General features: G+C 43.0%; 1 protein-coding gene across 9 annotated transcripts in view; it reads right to left on the reverse strand.

The window, feature by feature from the left end:
• Positions 1 to 26,067, reverse strand: part of MAPKAP1 (MAPK associated protein 1) — a 245,531-nt gene that overhangs the window by 68,140 nt on the left and 151,324 nt on the right. For 3 of the 9 annotated variants that reach the window (XM_045470121.1, XM_045470127.1, XM_045470126.1), the window contains one exon: positions 8,621 to 8,779. The exons of the other annotated variants lie outside the window; for them this stretch is intronic. In XM_045470121.1, coding sequence (XP_045326077.1) covers positions 8,621 to 8,779 — 159 coding nt within the window. The remainder of the gene's footprint in view (positions 1 to 8,620; positions 8,780 to 26,067) is intronic. 9 annotated transcript variants of the gene reach the window in all.

The raw sequence follows: 26,067 nt of genomic DNA on the forward strand, positions 1-26,067 counted from the left end.
CAACTTGGAAACCTATTTATGAACTTAGCAAAAGACTGATAGGTCTTGACTTTAGGGACAGCAGGGTGGTTAAGCTCTAGATGAGACTTGAGATCAAAACCGAAATGGTAAATTGCCTCTTACAAATATCAACTTCTCTCCTAATTCTTGCCTGAAGAGTGGAGAAGACCCCTCACATGGAAAGCCTGTCATATACACTTTCCCCTGAAAAGGCCAGACTGATAACTTCAAGCCATATGTGTAATGAGAGGCAGGGTGTGTATGAGAAGCAACTTAAGCTGGTGGCTAAGGGTATGGGCTTGGGGCCAGATTGCCTTGGTCTAGTCCTGGCTGAGCAGCTTAGCTGTATGACTCTGGGGCAATTCAACCTCGCTCAGTTTATTCATCTGTAAGACGGGGAAGATAATAATACCTCATGGGCCTATCTGAGGATTTAACGAGTTAATAGTTGTAAAGCAGAGCAGTGTTGGATACGTGAATAGTGCTACCTAGTGTCAATTGTCATCCACATCCTCATCACAGGACTGTAACAAAACTAAGAGATCATAACATTAACAGGGCCTACTATGTGCCAGGTACTCTACCAGACCTTTTATAGAGATCGCCTGATTTGTCACCCTAGGATGTAAAGAATATGAATTCCATTTTATAGGGGAAGAAACTGGGGCTTACAAAGGCTAAATAACTGGCTCAAGGTCCCAGAGGAAGTGGTGGGATTAGGATTCATAGCCAGGGCTGCACTCTGCAACATGTACGAACCACATCGCCTCCCTCATAACGAGTTTTTAATAAAAGTCTGGTAATGATAATCAAGATTATGACAACCCAGACCTACTAGATCTATCAACTTACAGTTTCTATCAAATGCTTAATTTTTAGGCAGCTGACATGGGAGAAAAGAAAAAACAGCAGCCAAAACCATTTTAAAAAGACAAGCTGTGAGGTCAGTTTCTATTAATAAATTTTTGCTAAGGAAATGATTTTATAAAATATAAAAGTCTCTTTCACAAGGTATAGGACATAGCTCTCAAGGCAACATCCACCTTTGGAAAGAGGCTTTAAAATGTCACAGCTGCGCATGAAGCCACATGCCTTCTACTTCACAGTCGATGTGGACACAAAAGGAAGATTCCGCAAAGCAGTTACTATGCAGCGACAAGGAAGCCTGCTTGGGCATTCCAATGATGTATTTATTGCAGTAACACCATGTCACTGGACAGTCTAGGAACAAAATACTGCTCTGGGCACTTTGGGAGGGTTCCAAGTTATAATACCCAGGCAGGATTTTTTATGGGATTTTGTAAACCTGAGGCAAACATCTCAGCACATAAGTTTCAAAGAAAATCTGTAGTAACTGTTGGACGGTGGATACATACATGGTCAGTCCAGCTTCCTCTATCCCTTCAATCCTTGGCTGAAACATAAAAGGTTTTAGCACACAATTCCTCAATAGCTGAGAGCCAGCTGAGAGTTGAAATTCAATGGGAGGCAAGTGTAGAAGCCCCAAGAGAGAGACCATAGCCTCAACCATTCTGCATCTTATTTCTAAAGAAATAAGGGGAGAAACCTCCTTCAGACCTCTCGGTAAAAGCTGCACTTTCTTGGGGCAACTGGCTTGCTCTTTTGTATCTTTAGACAGTTTAACATAAATCCTGTAACTAACTGATAGCGTCCCTTTCTCCTTTGCCCGTTAGGAAGCTCAGCATTAAACATGTGACCCAACTGTGCTGACTGGGCACGCATTTCCAGGACAATGAACCCTCTGGATCTTTTATTTTCCTTTTCCTTTCATGTAGTTGTTCAATACGTGTATCTTTATCCTATTGTAAGGGTGTCTATGTTCCAAATGCTCTTTGGATTGAAGTCATAAATAAATGAATGAACCTATCGTTATTATTGCTGAGCATCAGAACAAGTTTGAGGGTCTGAAGAAACCTGTCTGGAGAAAAATGAGGAAGTCGAAGGTGGAATACTTCCGCGGACGTGCCTTCATGTCAATTATTTTTCATTCACCAGCTTCAAGAGCTGCTTTAATCTGAAAGAGCTTCTTGTAGCCAGAAAAAAGATGAAGTATGAGCCAGTAAGAGGAAACGCTGGATTCTGAGCAGGAAACTCCAGGTGCTTGCACCCTCTCAGGGAGTAACACAACCAGATATGCATTCTGGGGAAGTTACGTGATCTCTGTGTATTTTCTCATCTGTAAAATGAGGACAACACAACTCCCTCAGAAGGCTGCTGTGAGGATTAGAAGAGACGATCCTTGACTCCTTAGCACAGTGCTCAGTGCTGGCGGCTGTTCCTGCTAGCATAGGAACAGAGATGGCTGTGGGAGGTGCAAGTATACCCCCTAGGCCAAGAGTCCCAACAGGCTGACAGCCCTACTAAGGGACAATACATGGTGGTGGGGAATGCTGCGTCAAAGCAGATGTCATATCCTTTCTCATGTGTGTCCCAGGCAGGGGTGTAGGGTGGGAGAGGGTACGTATCTGTTTAAACAGGTTTGCTTTTAAGCTACAAGATGAGAGACTTGTTTGGCAGCCAGGATTCCTAAGGTTCCCTAGGCTTAGGTTCTACAAAAATAGTCTAAAAATGATGAGCAAAGGTCACAGAGCTGAGCACGGCAGCACAGATATCGAAGGAGAGGCGAAGTTACGATGCCATCCGCTTGTCCATAGAACAAACATATTCTAAGCATCAACAATGTCCCAGCCACAGACATGAATAATTGGTGATTCCTGCCTTCAGGCAGGCTGGGGGAGGTGGCAAGACCCAGGAGCAGCTATTATCCAAAGAGCCCAATCAGTGCTCCCCTTCAGGCAGGGACCGGTAAGGTGCTGTGGAAACAGAGAAGAGGGAAGCACTGAACTTCCACTTCCCCAAGACGGAAACATTTGAGCAGAGTCTTTTTTTTTTTTTTTTAATTTTTTTTTTTTTCAACGTTTATTTATTTTTGGGACAGAGAGAGACAGAGCATGAACGGGGGAGGGGCAGAGAGAGAGGGAGACACAGAATCGGAAACAGGCTCCAGGCTCTGAGCCATCAGCCCAGAGCCCGACGCGGGGCTCGAACTCCCGGACCGCGAGATCGTGACCTGGCTGAAGTCGGACGCTTAAGCGACTGCGCCACCCAGGCGCCCCCTGAGCAGAGTCTTGAAGGAGGACTCAGAGCCAGATGACCCAGGGGAAACAGTGCATTTCTACAGAGGGAATACCATGTCCAAAAGCAAGGAGGGACTGAAGAGCCCACACGGACTGAGGGAAATTCAGTGTGGACAAGGCCTAGGCTCGTGTTGGGGTGCGAGGGGAAGCGGGTTGGCAGGCTTGGCCCAGACTGTCGGTCAAGATTTGGATTCTCTGTTATAAGCAACAGATGCTACCAGAGCAGGGAAGTGACATAATCAGCTTTACACTGTGGTAAGATTCTTCCGGTGACACTGTGGGTAATGGGCTGGAGGAGACTGGTGGCAGGGAGGTCCATTCGAGGCAAACTGTGCCAAGCCTTGCCTGCTCTACGGCAGGGGCTGGCTGAATCCCGAGTTCCTCACTGAGCCAAAGCCACCCCTGACAAGCTGACGCTGTCAATATCAGAGCCCAGACCCAACATCAGCTATTCTAAAATATCTGCCTTTAGTGTCATTGCCATCACTTACAACTCTTCCTCTAGGGGAGACTATAATCATTTTCTGCTTGATCTTAATGTAAGCACTGAATTATATTCAAGTGATAGCCACTGTAGCTTATACCCCCTCTGAGGCTCAGATTGGATAATTTGGAATTTAAATAATAAAAAAGGAACAAGCTGACATGACAATAAGGTCACACTTTAGCCTCTTCTGAGCCAATACACAATTTGCTCTCAGTGAAACAGCCGAATATAATCAAATTAAATACAATTCCTATTACAAAAGAAGAAAGACCAAGGCTGTTCCAATAAACCAATTCTCCTGCCTAGTTAAACTGCAAAACCTTCAGGAAAGGTTTTGAAAGCATGACCCATCAGTTCTAATTTTTAAAACTTATCCTTTCAGTCAAGACTAGAAAAAGGCCCATTCCAACTTTTATCTTTACTACAAAGTGCTGTTATCTTGGCCTGATGTCAGGAGCTCTATCTCTCTTTCTGCTGACAAGCAGAGACGAGAAAGATAAGATTGGAAACGAATCTCACTTCTCTGAGTAAATAAATAATCAATACTCATCTAAATGTAAATGAGAAGGGAGCCCCCTCTGATAACAGCACTCTTATCAGAGAGCCAATTTTCTTCAGACATTTGGCCTCAACCAAATCACCATCATTCAGCCCCAGCCTAATGGCAAAAAATCGTAACTAAATTGAACCGATCACCAGAGATCAACTAAGTTCGGCCCTGGCCACTTCAGGTTCAAATGTTTGGGAATGCAATTTTGCCCCCATTAACTTTCAATAGCAATGAAGAACAGACTGGTCAAGGGGCCAGTCTGTGCAATAAACAAACCCCAGTAAGGGGGCCAGCCGGCGGATGAGGAGGAGTGGGCTTAAGTGTTTAAACAAGGCCATAACTGTGGCAAACCCCTAAACTGTGCAGGGAAGGTCACTCCTGCGAGGTGGGTAGAGGGTACTCTTTCCTATCCTCACAGGCTTGGCTGAAACTGAGAAGACATTTAATATGCCTGATGATGATGGTTAAAGTTTATTAAAACAGATGTAAATAAAGGGAAAAAAAAGAGATATTAAAAAGCTACAGTAGTTAAAAATAACCTAACGTTCAAATGATCAATTTCCTCCAAGTAATTTGTATCAGACTTACATCTGACCCAGCAGTGCCGCACTGACCTGATTTTACTGAAATAAGACGCCGTCTACAAGACAAATCACTTTAAAACCACTGCACTGGGGTTTCCATTTCTTTGCTGCAAGACTCAATTCACTGCTGATGAGAGTATTGGGGAAATTATGACCATTATTGATAGGACAGCAAAACCACTTTTACACAGTAGTCTTCAAGTTGACAGAAAGCTTGTACTGGACCATTAATGAAGGTGTCAGCTAGAATCAGAAATTAAAGACAAAGGCTGGAAAGGCCTAATTTTTAGAGCATGTTAAGGACACCGGACAACCAGAAAAAGCAGACCTTCATTCTCTGAAGAGTCACAGGCCCTAAACAAGGACCAGCTGAGAAGCAGGCTGCTCTGCCTGCAATTAGGAAAGGAAATGCCTTTTTTTTTTCTTTTTTTTTTTTCTGCCTGGCCGTGGAGTTCTTAGAGCATAGTTTCTCAACACTATCTGCTCCAGAATCTTCGTTAGCCAAAGGAGGCCATGACTGTGTAAGACAGAACTACTTTTGAGGAGTTTTAACCAGTTTTACCATCTCTGCTCCTGCTGAGTATCTAATCCTAGCAGGTGGACATGTGGCGGTTAGACAATGGTTTTGGAGTCAGAAAGACCTTGATTAAAATATTGGCTTTTTTACAAGCCATGTGACACTGGGCACATTAGCTGATCTAAACCTTTGTGGGGTAACTGCAAAGATTGTGTAACACAGTGCCAACGACGTAATAAGCACTCAATAAATGTTGGTGGTTGTACTGCTTTGCAAATTTAATAAAATCATCAATTTACCCTTTTTTTTAAATACAACAGTAAGCGACACTGAGGACTCCTGGCCCTTAACAAAGCACTTTACATGCATTAGCACTCTGAATCATAAAACTCTATGAGGGAGGCCCCATTATCATCCTCCTTTTACAGAGGAGAAAAAAATGTGGAGTGGTTAAGTCATGTGCCCACAGCGTGTCCAGGACAAGAATCCAGGTGTGTGATTCCAGAGCCCGTGCTCTTAACCACGCTACCACACTGTATTCCAGATAGAGCGTACTAGAATCTTCTTGATTTGGGGGTTGAAAAAAAGAATTGTAAGGTTGAGATGATTTATTGGTTCAGAAAGGAGTAAAGCTGTTGGGTGGGAAACTAGGTGGGAAGACAGAGAGTAGTTGGGTCTTATGGGGGTCAAAACTGGAGGCTCCCCCAGCCCGCATAGCAGGCATCTATCCAACGAGCACTCAGAGTGAACACCAGCTGCTTGCCCTGAGTTTTTTGGGGTGGAGGGGACCTTTCTCTAAGTTAAATAATTTACAGAGTTACTGCCTCAATCCACAGTTCTGAAAGTATGATTTCTTTAGGGTTTAACTATACCCATTTCTAGTCTTGTTACAACTTTTTTATTGCGATAGAAAACATTTACTGGAAATATGTTACTGCTATTACCAGGTCATAAAATAAAAAGAAAAATAGTTTATGTATTGCCATCATTTCCAATCATCAATCAGAAAGTGCCAAGAGGAGGAAAGGAAAGGGCGTACAGCCGAGATTTCCTTCTTTGTGTAGGAGAAAATGCAGGAGCATCATAATTCTTTAGAACAAATTTCTTCTTGAACACCCAGCCTCACAGATGGGCTCCCGGGAGGAGTAGGGAGGCACACCTTTTGGCATCTCCCCTCCTCTCTGCAGCCCTGCCCGAATCCCTGTCAGAATCGAGGGCTCTTTCATTGCAACTTCCTTGGGGCCTTGCTTCTCCGGGTGTATGGAGCATGCTGGATTAGAAGCATTTCTGCCTATTTGTCATTGTTTACCCCCCCACTCCTGCAAATCTTTGAAGATGAGGGTGAAGGGGCTTTTTAATAAAACCAACTCTATTCCCAAGAGCTCCAGCACAGCAACAGGCTCTCTGGTGGTGCTCAATAATCTTTGTTCAATAGAATGACTTCAACAAGGTGGCGTTTAAAATTGAACAACCTTGACTCTTGACCCAACAAAGGAATCTATCCTGAGGAGCATTACTCCAAGTACACAATGATATATGTTCAAAGATGTTCACTGCAGCACTGTTGTAAAATCAAAAATTGCACACAGCCTAAATATTCTCCAGCAGGAAATGATTAAATAAATTACAGTATATCTGTACACTGGGATGTTATGTACCTGAGAAAAAAAATAAACTAAGTTAATAAGACACGGGAAGATTTCCATGATACATTATTAAATTAAAAAAGATAGAGAATGTACAGAGTATGCACCATATTAATAAAATAAAACTCTAGCTATTATGTAAGTGCATTTATATGTGTGTGTGAAGCGTTGTTGTTGAAAATACACACCCACACACAATCTTGAAAGATATCAGCCAGATTGTTCTCACAGTTACTCAGTTAACCAGAATCACCTTTGTGTGTAGGATGGGGTGGTAGCAAAGACAAAGGCTTTTGCTTTTTTACTTTATGGATTTCTATCTTGTTTGGATTTTTGACATGCATTGGTATCACTTCTGTCATTAAAAATCCAATTAAAAAAATGAGGTTAAATAATTTTAGAGGTGATTCCAGCTAGGATCGCTATGGACTCTGGCCTCTGGAGCCTCCTTTCATCATCTCTGGCTCCTCACAGATTATGGGGGCTCAGGGGCTACTGGAGAGACATGTAAGCAGCTGGGGGGCCAGGAACTAAAATGGCACAGAGCGTTTTCACGGGTTCCCATGGTCCAGAGTCAGGCCACAGGGGGGACCACAGAGCTATCTAGAGCTGCCCAAAGGAGCTGGGCAGGAAAGGTGAAAATCACTGGAATACCTGAGGCCAGGCTACTCACAAAAAGAGGCCATGACTGCAGACCAAGGGTCAGACTGCCCATGTGCTTCTCTTATCACCACAGGCTAGACAACTATGCCTGCCCTGTCTGCCTCCTGGATTCTAGATGGGCTGTGGAAAGCAACGGGCGACTCCCTACTATCTCCATCTGGCCTATTCAGCCTCCTTCTGGGATTGTCCTGATGCCTCCACTCAGGCTTTGAGACAAGAGACGGTGTGATAGGGGTCTATCCCTGCACCTTGGAAGGACAGGAAGAAGGTGTGGACTTGATCCCTGCCCTAAACTCAGTAGTTTGAGTGTGTGTGTGTTCTAGGGAGTGCCCTGCAGCGCCCGCTGACCTCCTTATCAGCCAGACTGCTTGGGTTCGAATTCCCAGTCCCACCACTTACTAGCTATGTGACCCTGGGCAAGTTACTTAAACTGTCTATGCCTTGCTTTCCCACCTGTAAAAGAGGAATAATAACAGTATATCCCTTTTAGAGTTGTTCCAAGGACTCCATAGATCACAAGTCTGGGTTTCTGCTTCTGGTTTCCAGACTTCACTGGGCAGGGAGTGGGGTATGATTCTTCAGCAGAGGCTGGAACCTCTAAAGGTCTGCCACACTGATGGCAGATCTGATCGCCTCTCAACTCCCACCTAATGACACAATAATCCAGAAATATCCCCCAAACCATGCAGTTTCAACCCCCTGTGCTCCGCTCATCGTAGTCCCTCTGTCTGAAGTCATCTTCCTGTTTCTTCATGTCTCTGGTGCTCGCTCCCTCCTACTCAACAAGTCCAAACTGCCTAAGTGCCACTGCCTCTGGACTGCTCTGTGCGACCCAGCTAAACAGATCTCTGGCTGGACCTGGCTCTTGTGCTAACTGTATGCAAACTGAGGTTGGAGTGCACATTTCAGTATCTCTGCATTCCTGGGACAGTCACAGCAAAAGGTGTATTTCAGTGTATACTTTGGTGACTAAGTGGGAACACAGCTTGCTTGGCTACCACCTTGACCTACCTACCTCCTCCTCCAAAGCAGACTGGAAGGTCCACCTCCAACTGACTCCATGTGTCCCCACTGCTTCGATAATCACAAGACAGCTCCATCTCTGGGTTGGGGTTGGTTGGGTTTCCTGGGGATGGGCGGGGCTGGTGTAGATCGGTGCTGTTTTGGGCACTGGCTGGAGAATGGAAGACCACCACTGTCAGGGGCCAATCCTGCTTCCCCATCAGCTCAGTTCCCTCAGCCAGGCCTCTCTTCTCTCCCCACAGCAACCTGCCCCACTGAGCTTCCTGCCAGTGATCTCTGAACTACAACACACAGGCCTGGGAATCCACTCAACGTCAGAACAAGAAAAGGTAAGGCATGGACAAGCCACAACTTGGAGAAGGCTGGAAGCCACTGGACAGGAGCCTCTTCCACACCACCCCAGGCAGAGAGAGTGCTGAAGGGGCAGAGGAATGCTCACAGTCCCTATCCTGTTCCTATCCAGCTGGCATGAATGCACTTCCCTTTGGAGAAAGGAGGCCTGATATTACTTTTAAAAGAGAAACATTTTTTCCCTTCCTTTAAATCCAGATATCACTTGTTAGAGAGGATGGAAACCTTTAACACTGTCCCTTAGCATCCAATTTTTCAGTCTAATCTGTTTCTCTTAACTTGAGTCACTGTGACATTACCAAATTTTACGTACAGTTATCTGCTACTCTGTAAAGAAATACAGATGGTTTTTGTGGAAATAAACAGTCATTTATTTTAAACAATTGTAAAATAGTTTATGGAAACCAGTGGGGTAATGCATTCAAATAAATGCCAAAACTGGTTGATGGGGAGCCAGGGTGCTAAATCACACTGCTGAGGAATTCAGCTGTGGGGAGCAGATAGTAAATCCAGAGTGACAGAATTTCCCGTGATGGCAAAGGTTTCTGACATCCAGTCCAGTACTCAAAAACCACAGCAGTTCAAACCCATTTTCCTTAACACAGCCTTGACAGCCAGCAAAATTAGTGAATTTAGTCACAAACACCTAAGGACAAAAACAACAGAAACAACCAGAAGGAGACTTTGTAGCCTTTTCTGAGCTATATAAAAGTGGTGACTCCAGCCTAAGTCAATGGAGAGAGGGCTTAGGGCCAACTGTTTTCAATCATCAGACTTTGTTACGATCCAGTGGAATCTGAAGACTTCTATTCAAATCTGCTTATGGCAGAAACTGGCTTGGGTAAACCACGTCCTCTCTGAACCTCAGTCTCCTCCCCTGAAAATGGAGATAATAGTTGTATATACTAGACAGGCTACTGAACAGATTCCAGGTACCAGGAATGACAGCATTTTATAAACAGCTGGGGGCCAGTGACCCTGGTGGAAGGGGTTCTAACCCTGGGCGGGACAAAAGGCTGCAGGGCCTCTTAGGGACATCCACCAACTCTCCAAGGAAGTACTGCTGACAATAAGTGACTCAGGCCTGTCTTTGCAGGAATGAAGAGAACTCCAAGCACCTATTTGATTCTTTTTTTTTTTTTTTTTTTAATTTTTTTCAACGTTTTTATTTTTTTTTATTTTTGGGACAGAGAGAGACAGAGCATGAACGGGGGAGGGGCAGAGAGAGAGGGAGACACAGAATCGGAAACAGGCTCCAGGCTCCGAGTCATCAGCCCAGAGCCTGACGCGGGGCTCGAACTCACGGACCGCGAGATCGTGACCTGGCTGAAGTCGGACGCTTAACCGACTGCGCCACCCAGGCGCCCCACCTATTTGATTCTAATTGTACAGGATAATCAACTACAAACTCATGAACCTTCTCTACTCAAACCAGCTCTTTTTCCTTGTAACTGGGTTTCCAATGATGACACCACAAGTCTCCAATGGATTATCTCAGTTGTTCATCAAACATTTACTGAACCTACCGCGTGCCAAGTCCCGGGCTATGCACTACAGATGCAGAGATCATGAAGGTTGATTCTGGCCTCTAAGGATTCAGAGTCGTGAATGAGGAGGCACTCGCAAGTCGGGAATACTTCTTACACAGCCTTCCTCCTTGTTGACGGGAAGTCAACTCCCAAGTTCCACAGACTCTACCCACTGAACACATCTCCTCTGCACTGCTTATCGTCCAGCCCTCAGTAATGGTTTCCCAACTCATCTCCTGGCCTCCAGCTATCCATTCTTCCTCCAATTGTCAGAGGGGGATCTCTGGAGTCCAACTCTTAAGGCTATCATTTTTATGCTTAAAATCCTTTCACAACTTCCTTACCCTACTCTCCAGACCTTCTATTCATCCTAATTTCTTGCCCATCTATGTCCTCTATGAGCCAGCAGAACTGGTCTCCTTCCTGTTCAGTGCATAGTATCATGGCTCCCTTCATCCACACCGCCTGCTAGCAGTCTGTCAAACCACATCCCTTTTATGGTCATTCCCTAAGTCTTATCTGGCCTCCACAACTCTTTGCATATGCTTTTCTCTGACTGACTCCTATAACAACATCAGGCCCTGACAAGACTCCCAGAATGGCCCGCTTTCTTTTCCCACAGTAGGGAAAACTGCATCACCTAACATGCCTCTCGCTGCAGGCTCGGCTCTAAGGCAAGAGGATTTCTGCACTTTGAGGCCAACCCAAACAATATTTCCTTTCTTGAAATCTGATCTTGACCTTAGCGTCTCATTCAGGTAACTGCCCTTGCCCCCAGCCCAGTCCTGCCCAGAACCCTGCCCTGGGTCTAGTACCCTGCTAGGTCCTCAGTGTGCCTCTCAGGAAACTGGGCCTGTTCTTGATGTCGCCTACTGCCTGGATCTCTTTGTATACAAGTCACACATTTAATTTATCTGAATTCACCTGTACTTGTTTGGTAAAAAACGAGGAAAAAGAGAGAGTGAGGAATGACCAAGAGAACAATTTAAATAGTTTGGAGAATCCCACTTACCATGTCTTCCTGGTGATTCAATAAACCACAAGAAGGTGAATGGGAGGTGGGAGCCTTAGTCATCGCTGCAACTACAGAGCTTGGTAAACGTCTAATGAATGACTTACTGAATTAATTGGGTGGATGCCAGTGTCTGTTGCGTAGCTCCTCTTATAGTGTGAGCATCTTTCTCTGCCAAGTTTGATTTTAGCATTTAAAGATATGTATTTTTAGTTTTCATTGGTTCTCATGCTAGAAAAACAAAAGCTCGCTGCGTTGGAGTTAATGAGAAAACCTACAGTGTGCTGGCCTCTCACAGGCATTTTTAAAGGGATTTTTTTTTTCCAGAGGTAATCTTGACAATAGGAGTTTTGCTCACCTGTTGCCTTTGTGACCTGACCCTGCACAGGACACGGCTCTTTGTGATGCTGAGCATCATCTGTTTCCCTGGTCCTTGCTGCCACAACCTGCCGTTCCCCCTCATTCCTTGTGGTCCTCAGGGATCAACTGCCCATCTGCCCTGCTCCCTGCTTTGGGGGATCAGGCCCTTCAGATGTCATCTCCGCCTGTTAACTCGGCTCCCCTCTGCCTGCCCATCTTCCTTCTAACCACCACTGTCCCAGTTAGCACTGCATTTCAGGACTCAGTAAGCACTTTTCTTATTGCCAGTACCCTGTCTGGCCCCATAATAGCCATTTGGGCTCTTGCTTACTTTCCACTGGACTGGTAGGACCTTAATGGCACGGTTCAAATCCCAGCTCCACTAAGCTTTAAGACCTTGGGAAATTATCTAAGTGCTCTAAGCATTGTTTCTTTATCTCTAAGTTGGGGATGATGATCATTTCTAAAGCATGAAGTTGTTATATGGGTTAAATGAGATAATAACACATGTAAAGCACTTAGTCTGGCACATGGTAAGTGCTCAATAAATGGCAACTTCTTAATACTATATCAACACAATTTTACACATTTCACCATGTTCAACTATGAATCTATCAAGCCAGTAAGAAGCTGAATTATAGATCCTGTTTTACTTTAAACCAGCTGTGACTTATAACCTAAGATGCTAAAGTATGCTTCTCCTTGTGCTAAACACACAAAACAAAAAGGCAAAAGCAATGGAAAGAAATGGCAGCAGAGGAGGTAGAGGAGTCGTGGCTGCCAGCCATCTTCCTTCCTGGGAGCTTTCCTTCTTGTTACATCTATTATCTGGGAGCTGGGCTGCCCTGCTGGCTTTCCATTTGCCTTGCTAATAACAGTAAATCCAGCAGCTTCCACTGCAGCTCCTGTCTCCTTCAGCTGACTCCGAGGCCAATCAGCATTTCCTCTCTCCTAATGTCAGATGTTCCCTGGGAAGTCCTGCTGAAGAGGAAATTTATGACAAAAGTTTCTCCAGCTTTTAACCCTTCTGCATATCCAGCCCCAGATGCAGAGTGCTCCAGAGGAATGCCAGGTCACTCTTACATGTGCATACCTATGTTCTCACTGATGCTTTGCTGCTCTGACAAGGGGCCTCAGACCCCTGGAAAAGCTCAAATGAGCAGCTGGGCAGACAGATGCACACATTCTGGGCCGTACGTAATGTGGACTAAATCTGAGCTGGGTCCCTTCGCGGCTAGGGTCTCTGTTGAATCATGACTCAAAGCAGTCACACTCATAAAAAACAAAGTGTTAGATCACAAAACGGTGAGTATGACTGGGTCTCATAACAATGAAATTGAAGGGAGGGGGCAGGACTACCATTTAGTGAGTAATAAAATGGTAATAGCTAAGTGTTTGCTGTTTCACCTGGATTTCTATTTAATTCTCACAACAATGCCATAAAGAAGATAATATTATTCTCATTTATAGATGAGGAAAATGAAGTTCAAACAGGTAAAGAAACTCATCAAAGAGCTAGAAAGAGTGTAACAGGAACAAGAGCAGAGCCAGGGAGATGGTTCTTGAACTCAGGGACTAAGCTCTCCCACAGTTACAACTACCAACCAGTAGTCTGTGATCTAGTTGTGGTTTTATTTTACTGAAGAGCAAAACAAAACAAGCAACTCTGAGAGGGCGAATGACCGGACCAAGGTCACCTAGCTGGTAGTGGCAGGGCCAGCTTGAAGCCAACAGAGGGAGTACGGTCTTCTGATCCACAACAGCAGCCCCTGAAATAAACCCTCCAAGGGCTGCAGAAGATGAGACAGCACAGATTCAGGCTTTCCGGAGACAAGGGGGTGCGCTCCACATCTCTCCAGCCAGAGAGAGAACAATGGCTGTCCACCGAGGTGCAGGTTCTCTGGCAAGGGCAGCAGTGGTGCGGCAGCCACCGCCAGGCCCTTACGGACCTTATGTTCTTGGCACAGAGGGGTCTCATCAGAGGGTTTTTATGTTAAATAAACATGAGTCTTTGGAGATGGCTACATTCTAGCTCGAGAGGTTTTTCTGTGACCTCCTCTCCACCTTTCCACAGAAGTTAGATGATATACTTAACCAGATTAGTAGATTCAGTAAACGAACTTTTGTCCCAATTTGGAAAAAAGAAAAAAAAAAAAAAAAAAAAAAAAAAAAGAATGTCAAAATGTACATGTGACAGCTGTTTGGAACTCTAATGTTATGGAAAAGCAGCTGTTTTCATTTATATTTGAGATATTAGTCATTCTTAGAATGGGACAGGAGTACTCAGCTAATAGCCTGTGCTTTAACCTACGGAAAATACAGGTCACAGAGACAAGATGTTGGCAGAATCACAATATAATGGTTATACTCATATAACATTTTGGTTTTGAAAGGTTTGGAGATGTTTGTAATGGGAAGCAACTATTTAATAACAGTGTTCTCACAGAAAACTGACATCCAACACAATGAAATGGATTGTGGCTTTTAAGAGAAAGGAAGTTACCAAATGAAGAAAGTCCATGTAAGCAAGGGAAAGAAAGAAATCTTTCTCAGCTCTAGATTTTGAAAATAAGCAGTCTTCTTTTTATAAATTAAAAAAATTTTTACTTTTATCGAAGGAACACGTAGAGTTGACCTTTGACCAACGCCAGGGTTAGGGGCGCTAATCCCCACACGGCCGAAAATCTACATATAACTTTTTGACTCTCCAAAAACTTTACTAATAGCCTACTGTTCGCTGGAAGCCTTACCAATAACATAAACAGTCGATTAACACATATTTTGTATGGTGTATGCATCACATACTGTATTCTTACAATATAGCAAGCTAAAGAAGATGCTAATAATAAGGAAAATGCATTTACAGTACGGTACAGTAAAAAAATCCACACGAGTGGATCCATGCACTTCAAACCCATGTTGGTCAAGGATCACCGGTACATACAGTTTTAAAAGTAAATCATACCACAGTCCTATAATGAAAAAGTTGATTCCCTGCACATCCCTGAATCCCTTCTTACAGGAAATTACCTTAAAATTTTTTTCTATTTCTCCTTGTATTCATCTTCCTATTTTTTATTAGCATTCTTGCTCAGCTGTTTTAAAAATGATCATAAGTATCAGACAGTATGTATTAACTTCTGCTCTGGAAGATGAGGAATTAGCGCGTGCTCCATCTTTCACGCATCCACACCCTGCTTTGGAAAGTGAATTTGCTTTAATTTTCTTTTTCTGTAGTACAGTGTATGCAATAGCTTCTTCCTGTTGGGCACCCTTACTTGATTATCAATGCTTAAAATGTCTGTTTTTGCGATATTCCACTGGCTCCCCAAGGACTCATTAGAGATTCATGTCATTAAGGGAACCTGGGAGGCAACACTAATTTCAACTGATGTGCATTGCGTCTCATTTCTAAGACATTTACATTTTCATTCGATGATTTAATTCTTGGAGGAAGTTTGATCTCCAATAATCAAAGTGCAATGAATCTATTCTTGACTAGAAAGTGGGTGGCCCTGGGCCTGGGCCGGCAGGGAGTGAAGCAGCTGTGGGCTGCAGATCGGCTTTCATTGCTTCTCCTTAGCTCGTTCCACAAAACATGCTGGTCACCAACTCCAGGCCAGCTACAGTGGTGGCAAACACAAAGGAACCTGTTCTCCACAAAGCACTCTCATTTCACTCAAATGAAAGCTCAATCGCCCCATTCCAAAGGAAAATGGAGGGTTCTCGTCCCTTTACTTGGTAAGGTACTCACCAACATCTGGCAAGATCAATGTATTAGGAACTCACTGCGGCAGGCCCATGGGTCCTCTGATGCAGAGCTAAGTGGCTGAGGGACGGTGTTCTCTCTAGCAGTTTCCAAAGCTGAGATACAGCCTGTACCTCTTTCTTTACACTGTTGATCTGGACACAGCAAGTCACTGACTGCTCATGAATTGACCCGGCCACTGCTGTCCTGTCCACATCTCTCTAAATCAGGGAGTGGTGTTGGTAGTCAACTAGCAGACGCATGGAAACTGGCTAAAGTGGAAAGACTGAGGTAATGCCTGATCGTGAGGGCAAGGGGGACTCCTTTCAGGAGGGGCACTCACAAAACTGGAGACTCGAAGTCCTTTTTGTCAAAAAACGGACAGGCAAAAACCAGAAATGAGTCTATCAAATGTATCTTGGTTGGTCTGTTTTTATTGACCATCTACCCTACTAAAATGAGAGCTGAGAACAGGCCATCCTTGTTCGCTGCCTAAAATGTAGCAGAGGCTCCATAAATATTTAGTGAGTGCTGAGTTTGGATTTGGACACACTGTGTTTGAGAGATCTTCATGACCCTCCGGATTCTTTAGACTTAAGTCATAGTTTGTCTTAATTGTATCTTAATTCACATTGTTCTACTAAATGTAGTGTACAAAAAAAAAATAATAATAAATAAATAAAACAAAAAAGGGAAGCTGGCATTCGTTATGATTTGATATTTCTCTGATGCTGTGACAGCTTTGGGGAAGACTGAGGAGCTCCAATAGACCGGCTTGTATCTTCTGCAGCACCTGGGCTTTAATCACATCTCACTGACTTTCCATTTGAAAAATTGGTTTGATGGCACAGTACAATCTATCCACTTTGCTGACGGTCCCACTGTGATCAGTAGCAGGGTAATGAGAAGTAGGTGCTGATACGTCCTCTCCCCGGACCTGCCTCATAGTGCCACTCCAATGCCGTTTCCTGATTTTAAGTCCTCTTTGTCTCTGGGTACTGTCATTGTAAGGCAGAAAAAGAAATGCCCTGATTGACGAGCAATTTTTCTTCTTCTTTTTTTCTTAATGCACTTAAAGGTCTTATAGAAAGTACCGGTATTTGTAACATACTCAAAAAGGAAAAACTCATTGTGGAAAGGTGTCATTGCAATTGGTAAAGCTGCCTTTTAAACTGCTTATGGGGGAAGACCAGCTCTAGTGTCAGGCCTCTAAAAGCAGTGAGATTAGAAGCTGGGGGTGTCAGGTCTCTAGGCTGGTCTGAAAGCGGTCTTCTGTGGGGACGTAGCCCATATAAAGCGATGATTTTTCACTGCAAGTGGCTCGACTCAACCTTGGCATACGAAGAGTTCTCCTTACGGCTACTAACAGGATAAATACATGAATGGCCTGCCTAAAGAAAGGGACCTTCTGTTTCCTCTGGGGGAGACAAAGACCCTTGACTGAGGCTGTAAGGGGCAGACACAGCACTCTAGACCTCTATGTAACTTCTAGAATCATTCCTCAAAAATCATTCTGGTGTTTCATTATATTTCCTCTTTTAAATGTTTTCTTGGAAGAAGCAACAGGCTCTGTGAACTCTTCGGCTGTTCTTACAAAGGCTTTTTATAATCACCTATAAACATGTTTGTTACAGGTAACTGTAATTTGTTCCCTTTCTCTCTAGACTCTTTGTTGTAGCAAATTAAATTTGCTGATGTAAGCGACTTGACAAATGAGCCTTGTGACCATTAGGACCCCTACATGCCTGATCTGGGTTTTCTTGTTAGTCAAAAATCATTACAACTTGCTCTCTGGATCTAGCTTTCTACTTGTTCAAAATACAGGGTGTTTCCAGCAGATCCATATCCAAACACAATTCAAAGTCTGGTTCTATCACTGGTATAAGCTTTCTGTAGACTTCATTCATTGCAAACAAAAGCTGCAGGCAAAGGCCAAGTCATAGGGGTAGAAAAGGAAGTAAATCAAAACCTAAAAAGCCAGATTTTATGATGTGCCTGGTGTGGTGGTAGCAATAGGGACAAAGGCAGTTGACATCCAGGGAACACTTGCTATCAACTGTTTTCTATGCAACTAGTCAAAACAGCAGCCCTGCCAGGTAGGTATTATTACCCCGTTGACAGAAAAGATAACCGAGGTGACAAAGGTTTGATGACTTGTCTAACCTTGCACAAGGTTAGACTGGACCGAAGGGCACAGCCAGGGTGGAGACTCGGGCTGCTTTGGGTCCAAAGCCTGTACTCTTTCCACTGAATCATGCTGCCACGTCCACACGAAGAAGGTGCACTTGGTCTCTCTAGGGAGAAAAGTGAACCTGCCTCCACTGACGTGTGAACCCTGGGACCTTAGCCAGTGGGAGGAAGTACAGCCTAGCAGTTAGGAATACAAACTTTGGAGGCACCTGGGTGGCTCAATCAGTTGAGCATCTGACTTTGGCTCAGGTCTTGATCTTGATGTTCGTGAGTTTGAGCTCCGCATTGGGCTTGGGGATGTCAGCACCAAAGCTGTCAGCACAGTCTGCTTCGGATCCTCTGTCCTTCTCACTCTGCCCGTCCCCTGCTTGTGCATTCTCTCTCAAAAAATAAATAAACATTAAAAAGAAAAAAAAGGGAGGTGTGCCTGGGTGGCTCAGTCGGTTGAGTGTGCCACTTTGGCTCAGGTCATGATCTCGCAGTTTGTGAGTTTGAGCCCCACACTGAGCTTACCACTGTCAGTGCAGAGCCTGCTTCAGATCCTCTGTCCCCTTCTCTTTCTGCCCCTTCCCCACTCATGCTCTTTCTCTCTCAAAGATAAACAAACATTAAAAAAAATAACTAAAAAATTTAAAAAAAGGAATACAAACTTTGACATCGTATCTTTGGGTTTGAATCCCAGTTCTCCAACTTACTAGCTGTGTGACCCTGGACAAGTCTTACAGATTCTCTGAGCTTTAGTTCCCTCTCTCTCTCTCTTTTTAAAAGTTTATTTATTTTGAGAGAGAGAAAGAGAGAGAGAGAGAGAGAGAGAACACGAGCAGGGGAGGGATAAAGAGAGAGAGGGAGAGAGAGAATCCTAAGCAGGCTCCGCACTGTCAGCACAGAGCTTGATGTAGGGCTCAATCTCACAAACTGTGAGATCATGACCTGAGCCAAGATCAAGAGTTAGACGTTTAACCGAATGAGCCACCCAGGTGCCCCTAGTTTTCTCTTTCACAAAACAAAAATAACAACCAATTCAAATAGTTGTTTTAAGAATGAAATGAGATCATTTAGAAGTGTCTGGCAGACTGCCTGGCCTATTTTTAATATTCAGTAAGTGGTAACAACAATCATATTCACAATTCTATATGCTGCTGAAAACCACAGGCCCACGGAAGAAACTGTGATCTCAAAGATGTCATTTCATATATGAGGCAATGAAAGATAAAATATCCTATAGGAAGTAAAGATCAGTGCTTTCTATGCCACAAAGACATCTATCTGTAACTTCAGAAATTTAATTAATATAAGCAGAATCTAAATTATATACTTTTAATTTTTATGAGCTCTTTCCGAGTTTCTATGAACATTTTTAAACTACAGAAAAATTGATCCTAGATCCTACCATTGGCATTTTACTACATTTGCTTTATCACGTATCTACCACCAATGCATCTTTTTTTTTTTTTTTTTAATGCATTTCAAAGAGCAGACATCAGTACATTCAGTGAGCAGAACCTTAACTGGTGTCCAATATTTGTTTGAGATTCTCTTTGTACTTTTAGGTAAAATTTTCATACAATGATATGCACAGATTTTATGAGTGCCACGTGACAGTTCCAACAAATGCGTACATACACCTGTCCGACACCAGCTCCTGTCAATATACAGCTTACTTTTTATTCCAGAAAGTTCTTTCATTTGTATTACATTGTAAGTGGGGAAGTTGTAGTACAGAGGAAAACACTGGGCTTAAAAATCAAGGGGTACAGGTCCAAATCTCACCTATGTCAGTCATGAGCAACCCACATAAGAATGCACACACATATACACAATACACAGCCTGTTTTCTCAACCATAAAAAATAGATGATGCCCATTTCACAAGGTCTTTGTAAGGGTTAAATACAAAAATACAGTAAGTGTTCAGTAGATGTACCAAGGGTACTTTCTCTCCTACTCCCCTCCCAGTTCCCCTGAGTCTGAGGCTGTCGTCTTCAAAAAGAGACAGTAAGGACAAAACCAAAACCCAACCAGGTAATGAGAGATGAGGGAACGAGGCGTCTCTCTGCATAGGCAGTCCTCTCCCAATTTATCCACTCTGACTTCAGCTAATTAAACATCTGTCTCAACGGTCTCCTCAGCAAATTAGTCATCCCCACTTTGTGACACTGATTGTTGGTTGCAGCCTTTTCCCCACTTGCTGCCATTCCCAGAAACTTCTAGGAGTTAACTCACCAGGCACATGGCAAGGAATGATGCAGGGTCCCCATTAACCCCCTACAGTTGCCCTTGGTGCCAGTGCTGTTCATAATGCTGCCAGACGTGTCCTTAGATGTGCCTCTCCAAAATAAACCTGTTAAGGGGTGACAACTTTTTTGTCTACATTTCTGATTTCCAGATTACGGTGTATCTTCTAAGTACTATATACACGTACCAGACTTAAATAAACTATTTAAGAGAAAATCTGTTTTTTCAAATAGTTCTGTGACAAAGCAGACAACATAAGGTCCTAAATGAGGTGAACTGGAATCTAGTGAATTACCAGCTAACTTTCTCCAAACACATGAACAAAAGCTTGGCTGGTGAATGAAGGGTCAGAAGGCAAACAAAGTAAAATGGTCTGGACTGGATGTATGCCTTTTCTCTATATACGTGTGTGTGTGTGTGTGTGTGTGTGTGTGTGTGTGTGTATACACCTGCTGGAGCAGGAAAGGGGGTGGTGGGTTGAAGTGTATTTTAAACTAAAGGATACTTCTTAAAAATAGTTTTGTGAAATTAGACTTCTCAATCTTTCTTCTCACTAAAACAACTGCCTTAAAAACTATCTTTTAGAAAGATAAATGGCTAATAAAAACATTTTTAAAATGCTTAACTTTACACTAAAAACCCAGAAATACAAATTCAAATGAGATATTAACTGCTAGCCATCAGTTTGGCAAAAATGAAAGATTGATAACATCAGTGTTGGTAAGGGGGTGGGGAAAGAGGTGGTCTCATAGATTCTTAGAGTGTCAGAGAATGGGTATACATTTTTTAAAAGGCAATTTGTTTTTCTCAACATTTGAAGTAAGTGAACCTCTGACAAGTAATCCCATGTTTAACATCTACCACAAACATGCAACGAATATTCATACAAAATTGTTCACTGTACGTTTACACGTTAAACTAAAAATTTGGAAATGATCTAAATGTCCAACAACAGAAATCTAAGTTACATAAATTTAGCTAGAAAGCTAAAACTGCAGGGGTCACTCTAATAGAGTGCTTATGACGTGACAGTGAAAAACAAGTGCAAAATCATGTAACATTATATGGTATCATTTTTTAAAACTGTTATGTGGATACATTCTTCATGAGTTCATTTAACAAACATTTGTTGAGTTTCTTCTATTTGACACTCTGTTAGGTGTTAGGTGTATAGTGATTTAAAAAACCCCAAAACCGGAAAACAGGGTCCTGCCCACATGAAACTTAGAGCCCGTATGTGTATCTGCATGTGAATTGACTAAAAACAAAAAAACCAAAAAAACAAGGTTCATATCAAATAAAGTCAGAGGAAACCCTCACAGACTTTTTACTTCACACACTTCCTAAATGTTTGATTTTCTTCCAACAAGCATTTAATTTTATTAAAAAGAAATCTTTAAAGCCTATCTTTTACCAACACCTAGTTTTCATATGAACACCAGAACCGGAAGCGGCTCCAGGGTATTTCAATTCTCCCCAAAGCGTGCACTCAGCTCAAATGAAAGAAATCAGGCTTTACTAAGGTGTCCCTCCCTCCACTTCCTGAACTGAGCTCCATTCGCTTCTCTCCATGCCTTAAGTCAGGGCTCATCAGCTGTTGGACAGAGTCCTCAAAAGCTTCTCAGCAGTGTCTCTGCCTCCTGTTTTATGTCCTCTCATCGATTTTTATCAGGCAGACGGTGTGCTTTCTAAAAGAAATTCTGACTCTATCACTGTCCTTTCAATGGTTCCCCTCTGCCACAGAAAAAAGTTCAAATTCAGCTGGTTTACAAACATGACCTACGCCCAAATGACCAGTTCAACCTCACCACGCCCCACCCTCCTAACTCCTACTCTACTGCTTTATTATACTGAGTTACATTGTGATTTCCCGAAGGCATCAAACTCTCTCACTTCATTCCTTCAGCCTGAATGCTCTTTCCCAGCCCTCTTTATCTGGCCACCATCTTTTCCGCCATCTTCAGGTCTCACCTGGAGGATCTGCTCAGGACAGTTCTCCCTGACTCTCTAAGAATGGACGAGGGCACCCATCCCACGATGCGTGTACCCAGGCCCCTATACTGATTTCCAATGACCACATGCATGGTATTAAAACTGCCTGCCTGTCTCCCCGACTACACAGTAAGCTCCTTGAAGGTAAGGACCACTTCTCGGCTTCAACAATTTCCTAAGTGCCTCCATAATGTCTGCTGCATAATAAGCATAATAAATAAGGTCATAATAAATGGACGCGGCTCTTTGGGTTTCCAGTACATCAGGCCTTGCCCGATCAGATCTGGCCCCTGCCTGGCTTCTGCAGCTTATCCTCTGCCCTGTTCTTGCTCCAGTAATTTGGGATATCTATGGTTTGTTACTCTATCTCAAAACATCTCTATCTCAAAAATGTCCTTCCTCTTACTTACCCGTTTAGCAAAATTCTAATTAATCTCCAAAAAAAATGTCAAATCATTTACTCCAGAGCATCTTTTCTCAGCCCCCTGCCTCACCAAGTAGTTTTAAGTACTCCCTTATCTATGCTGCTTTAGTAGCTTATGTACTTCTACTTGAGAATTTACCGTATTTTATTGCCCCCTTTTCTGAGTCTGATTTCTCACTGGGTTTCCGCCTGATTCTAGCACAGTGCTGGCCCAGAGCAGGCAGCAATGGACATGACTGTTTAAGTCAACAGGGTATGTCAGAGCCACACAGAGCTTGAGAACACTTGCCCCTTCCCACGGTGCCTTGCGTGCCTCTTCCCTCAACCTCTCCCACATCAAAGCACAGCTCGGAGAGTAAGCACAGGGCTATGCATTCAGCTACCACAGTTCTTAATTCTAAGATGTATTTCCCCCCCACTTTTGAACATTTCTAAAATCAGGCTACGGCATAATCAATATGTACACCTAATGTAGTATTTCTTTCTTTTTTTTTCCCTCAAAAGCTATTATTAAATTAGTGATGCTCTAGAATTAGTCCCTAGTGGCCCAGAGAAAGGTCGTTCCTCTGACTCCAAAATGTGTGTCTCCTGCAGCACCACACAGCCTGTCAGAGGTATATGTTTTTTCTCTTTCGTTCGGCTTTTGCTTTAATCTAATCCACGTTGGTGACTGCCCCAGATGGAGTGAATGAATAGATTTTGTGATGGAAAAGGAACTTCTGAAAGATTAGCGACTAGCAGGAAGAGTAAACGCTGGTCAAATGTAGTTTTGGCGAATGATGTATTTCGGGTTTTTCTGATGTGGCGGTTGCAAGAGCTCATAACACCCTTCTAAAATAATTGGGTCTCTCAAGTGGTTCCCAAAGATTTTTGCCGGACATAAATTCTCTAAATTTCCAGGCTTCCTAGATAAAATAGTTGACTGCAATGCCATCTTTAACATGCTCTGCTCTATTCTCAAGAAGATCCATCAGGAGCCTCAGAGCACTCCAGACAAGGGGAGGCTCAGGTGGGAAGAAACAGCAAGATAAACAGGCAGAGAGAAGAGGGAAGGAAGAATATTTAACTTGGAGCTTCTTGCCCAGGGCATTTCTGAGTTATACATTTAAACACCTTAGCAGCCCTAATTTGCGCTATCATATTCCCACTGGGGCACTGGATACCAAGTATCAGGTCTTTATTTCTTATCCGGCCCCCGTGCCTGAGTGGCATCAGCATGATTATTTATTATTTCTTGAGAAGGTGCAGTTTGCCAGAGAAATTACTGTCTTTTTGACCAAGAACATTTAAACAGTCCTATTTACCTTGACTTCTTTTTTTAAAGAAAAGACAAAGCTACAGCATAAGGAAACCACATGTCTGTTATCTCTGGCTCGCAAACTACTTTCACAGAAGAAAGGTTACTGGATTTTCCACCTTTACAATTACACATGAAGTAAGATTCTTTTCAACTCTACAGCTAGAAGATTTTTTATTTTAGTCTTTGGAGAACATTTCAGGTTAGTAGGGTGTTAGAAATCCCTCTTCTTCTAAAACATATGGGCTTCTCTTTTCCATAGGGCAGCTCAGGACAGGTGTATGTTGCTTTAAGAAAGCTAGACATAAAACATTAAAACTGACACCAATACAGACAAACTGTGCAATTACAAAAAGAATTCCTGGCTTTATATCCAGATTCACCACAGGGTTCCTCTAAATGCTGCACTTCCCTAGTGCATTTAGATTTTAGAATCAATGAACATTTCTGTTTACAGAATTTTAAATTTGTTCTCCCATTAGGGTTCTAATAAGCAACACGGTACAATAAAAAGAGTATGGGCTTTGAGGTCAAAAAAGCCTGGGCTCCAATTTAGATTCTGCCATTTACTTACTGTGGAAATTTGGGTAACTTTAACTTCTTTTAGAGGAAGGGGAGGCTCTGAGAGGTAAGTATGGGATTACACACACTGTCCTCACAGTTCCTTAATTCTAACATGCACCCCAACACACACACACACACACACACACACACACACACACACACACACACACTCTCGTAACGTCTCATCTGTAAGACAGCCGCAATAAAATCTACCTTCTAGTGCTGTCTGCAGATTAAATGAGATAATACGTGTAAGTACATAAAGGCACTCAATAAATCAGCTCTTACCCCACTGGAACCACATCTTGGGGAAAGACCAACTCCTCTCCTGACAGACAACTTTAGGTTACAGGCTCCAAATGCCCACCCTGGCTTCTCAGATTCTCCACCTGGTCTGTCTACATACCTCTTTCATATTGCAACTGTCAATTCTGCATGTCTTTCCAGTTCTTTTCTTTCTTTGTGCTCATATTCTCTGAATGTACCTTCCCCTCTTTGGGCCTTGGAGTATTTCATAGTAGTTAGAAGTTTGGATTTTATTCTGAATGCAACTGAGAGTCACCGAAGGATGTGGAGCAGATATGATCAGATTTATACTTTAGAAGATCTCTCTGGCTGCTGTGTAGACAACAGACTGGAGGTGGCCAAGAGCAGAGGCAGGAACACCAGAAAAACTGTTTCTCAACAGTCCAGGTGAAGTCACGGTGATCTGAACTTATCCAGTGGAGATGGAAAGGACTGAATACGTTCAGGATATATTCTAGAGGTAAATCCAAGCTGCTAGTGGATAAGATGTGGGGACTTAACACAAGGCACAATTCAAGGGTCAATTTTACTACATTTCTTTTTTCAACAGTGGGTAGGAGGAAGAGAGGTAAGTAAATTAACTACAAAGTAATCTGAAATGTTCTTTTTATATTAAAATACAGTAAGCCTTTAATAGCCACTGCTTTCAATGACACTGGCCCTCCCCAACTCTTCAGAGCTTAAATGTGAAGGTCACAATTTAAATGTCAATTTCTCAGGGCGGAGTTCCCTGACCATCCTATACACTGCATCTTATTCTCTCTCAGCCCCTCCTATTTACCCTCCATCTAGGATGTAAGGATGTAAGTTCCTCCTCAGCAAGGGCCTTGTGAATCTTTCTCCCACTACCTCCCTGCACCTAGCACAGGCCTGATACCTGAGAACACATGAGGAGTGAAATGTACAACACAGCTACAAATACGTTCTGGATCAAAGTTTACAAAAATTTTATATGAACCTTTAATATAAAACTCGAGAATCCAGTGATGTCATCATTAGCCGTCTTTCTGATCAGAACCCTGCACCCCGTGGTAGCTGTTCTCTCCCCCTCTGCGCTTAGCAGTAATTTAGGAATGATGTGGAGGCGTCCTAGACTAGACCATATCACTAATGACGTTCTGGGTGTCTTGTGAAAACACAGTACATTAGCAAGCAACAAGGTGGTCTGTGACTCTAAACAGAGATGGTAAGAGAGAGTTCACTTGACAAAGCTAACATTTATCTTTCAAAATCTGGGTAACATTTTATGAGGGAAAAACAAAAATGAATGTCACAAGTTTTATTAATAATACCATAAGAACTTTGCAAAAGGATTTTCAGACTAATAAAAATTGGTCTTTCATTTCAAAAGGCAAGAATGAATAGGGGTAAGAAAAAGTTAAAATGCTTCTGGTTCAATTTTTCAATAGATGATAAAGAAAAATACCTCCAT

The sequence above is a fragment of the Leopardus geoffroyi genome, chromosome D4, assembly GCF_018350155.1.
Source record: "Leopardus geoffroyi isolate Oge1 chromosome D4, O.geoffroyi_Oge1_pat1.0, whole genome shotgun sequence".
NCBI lineage: Eukaryota > Metazoa > Chordata > Mammalia > Carnivora > Felidae > Leopardus > Leopardus geoffroyi.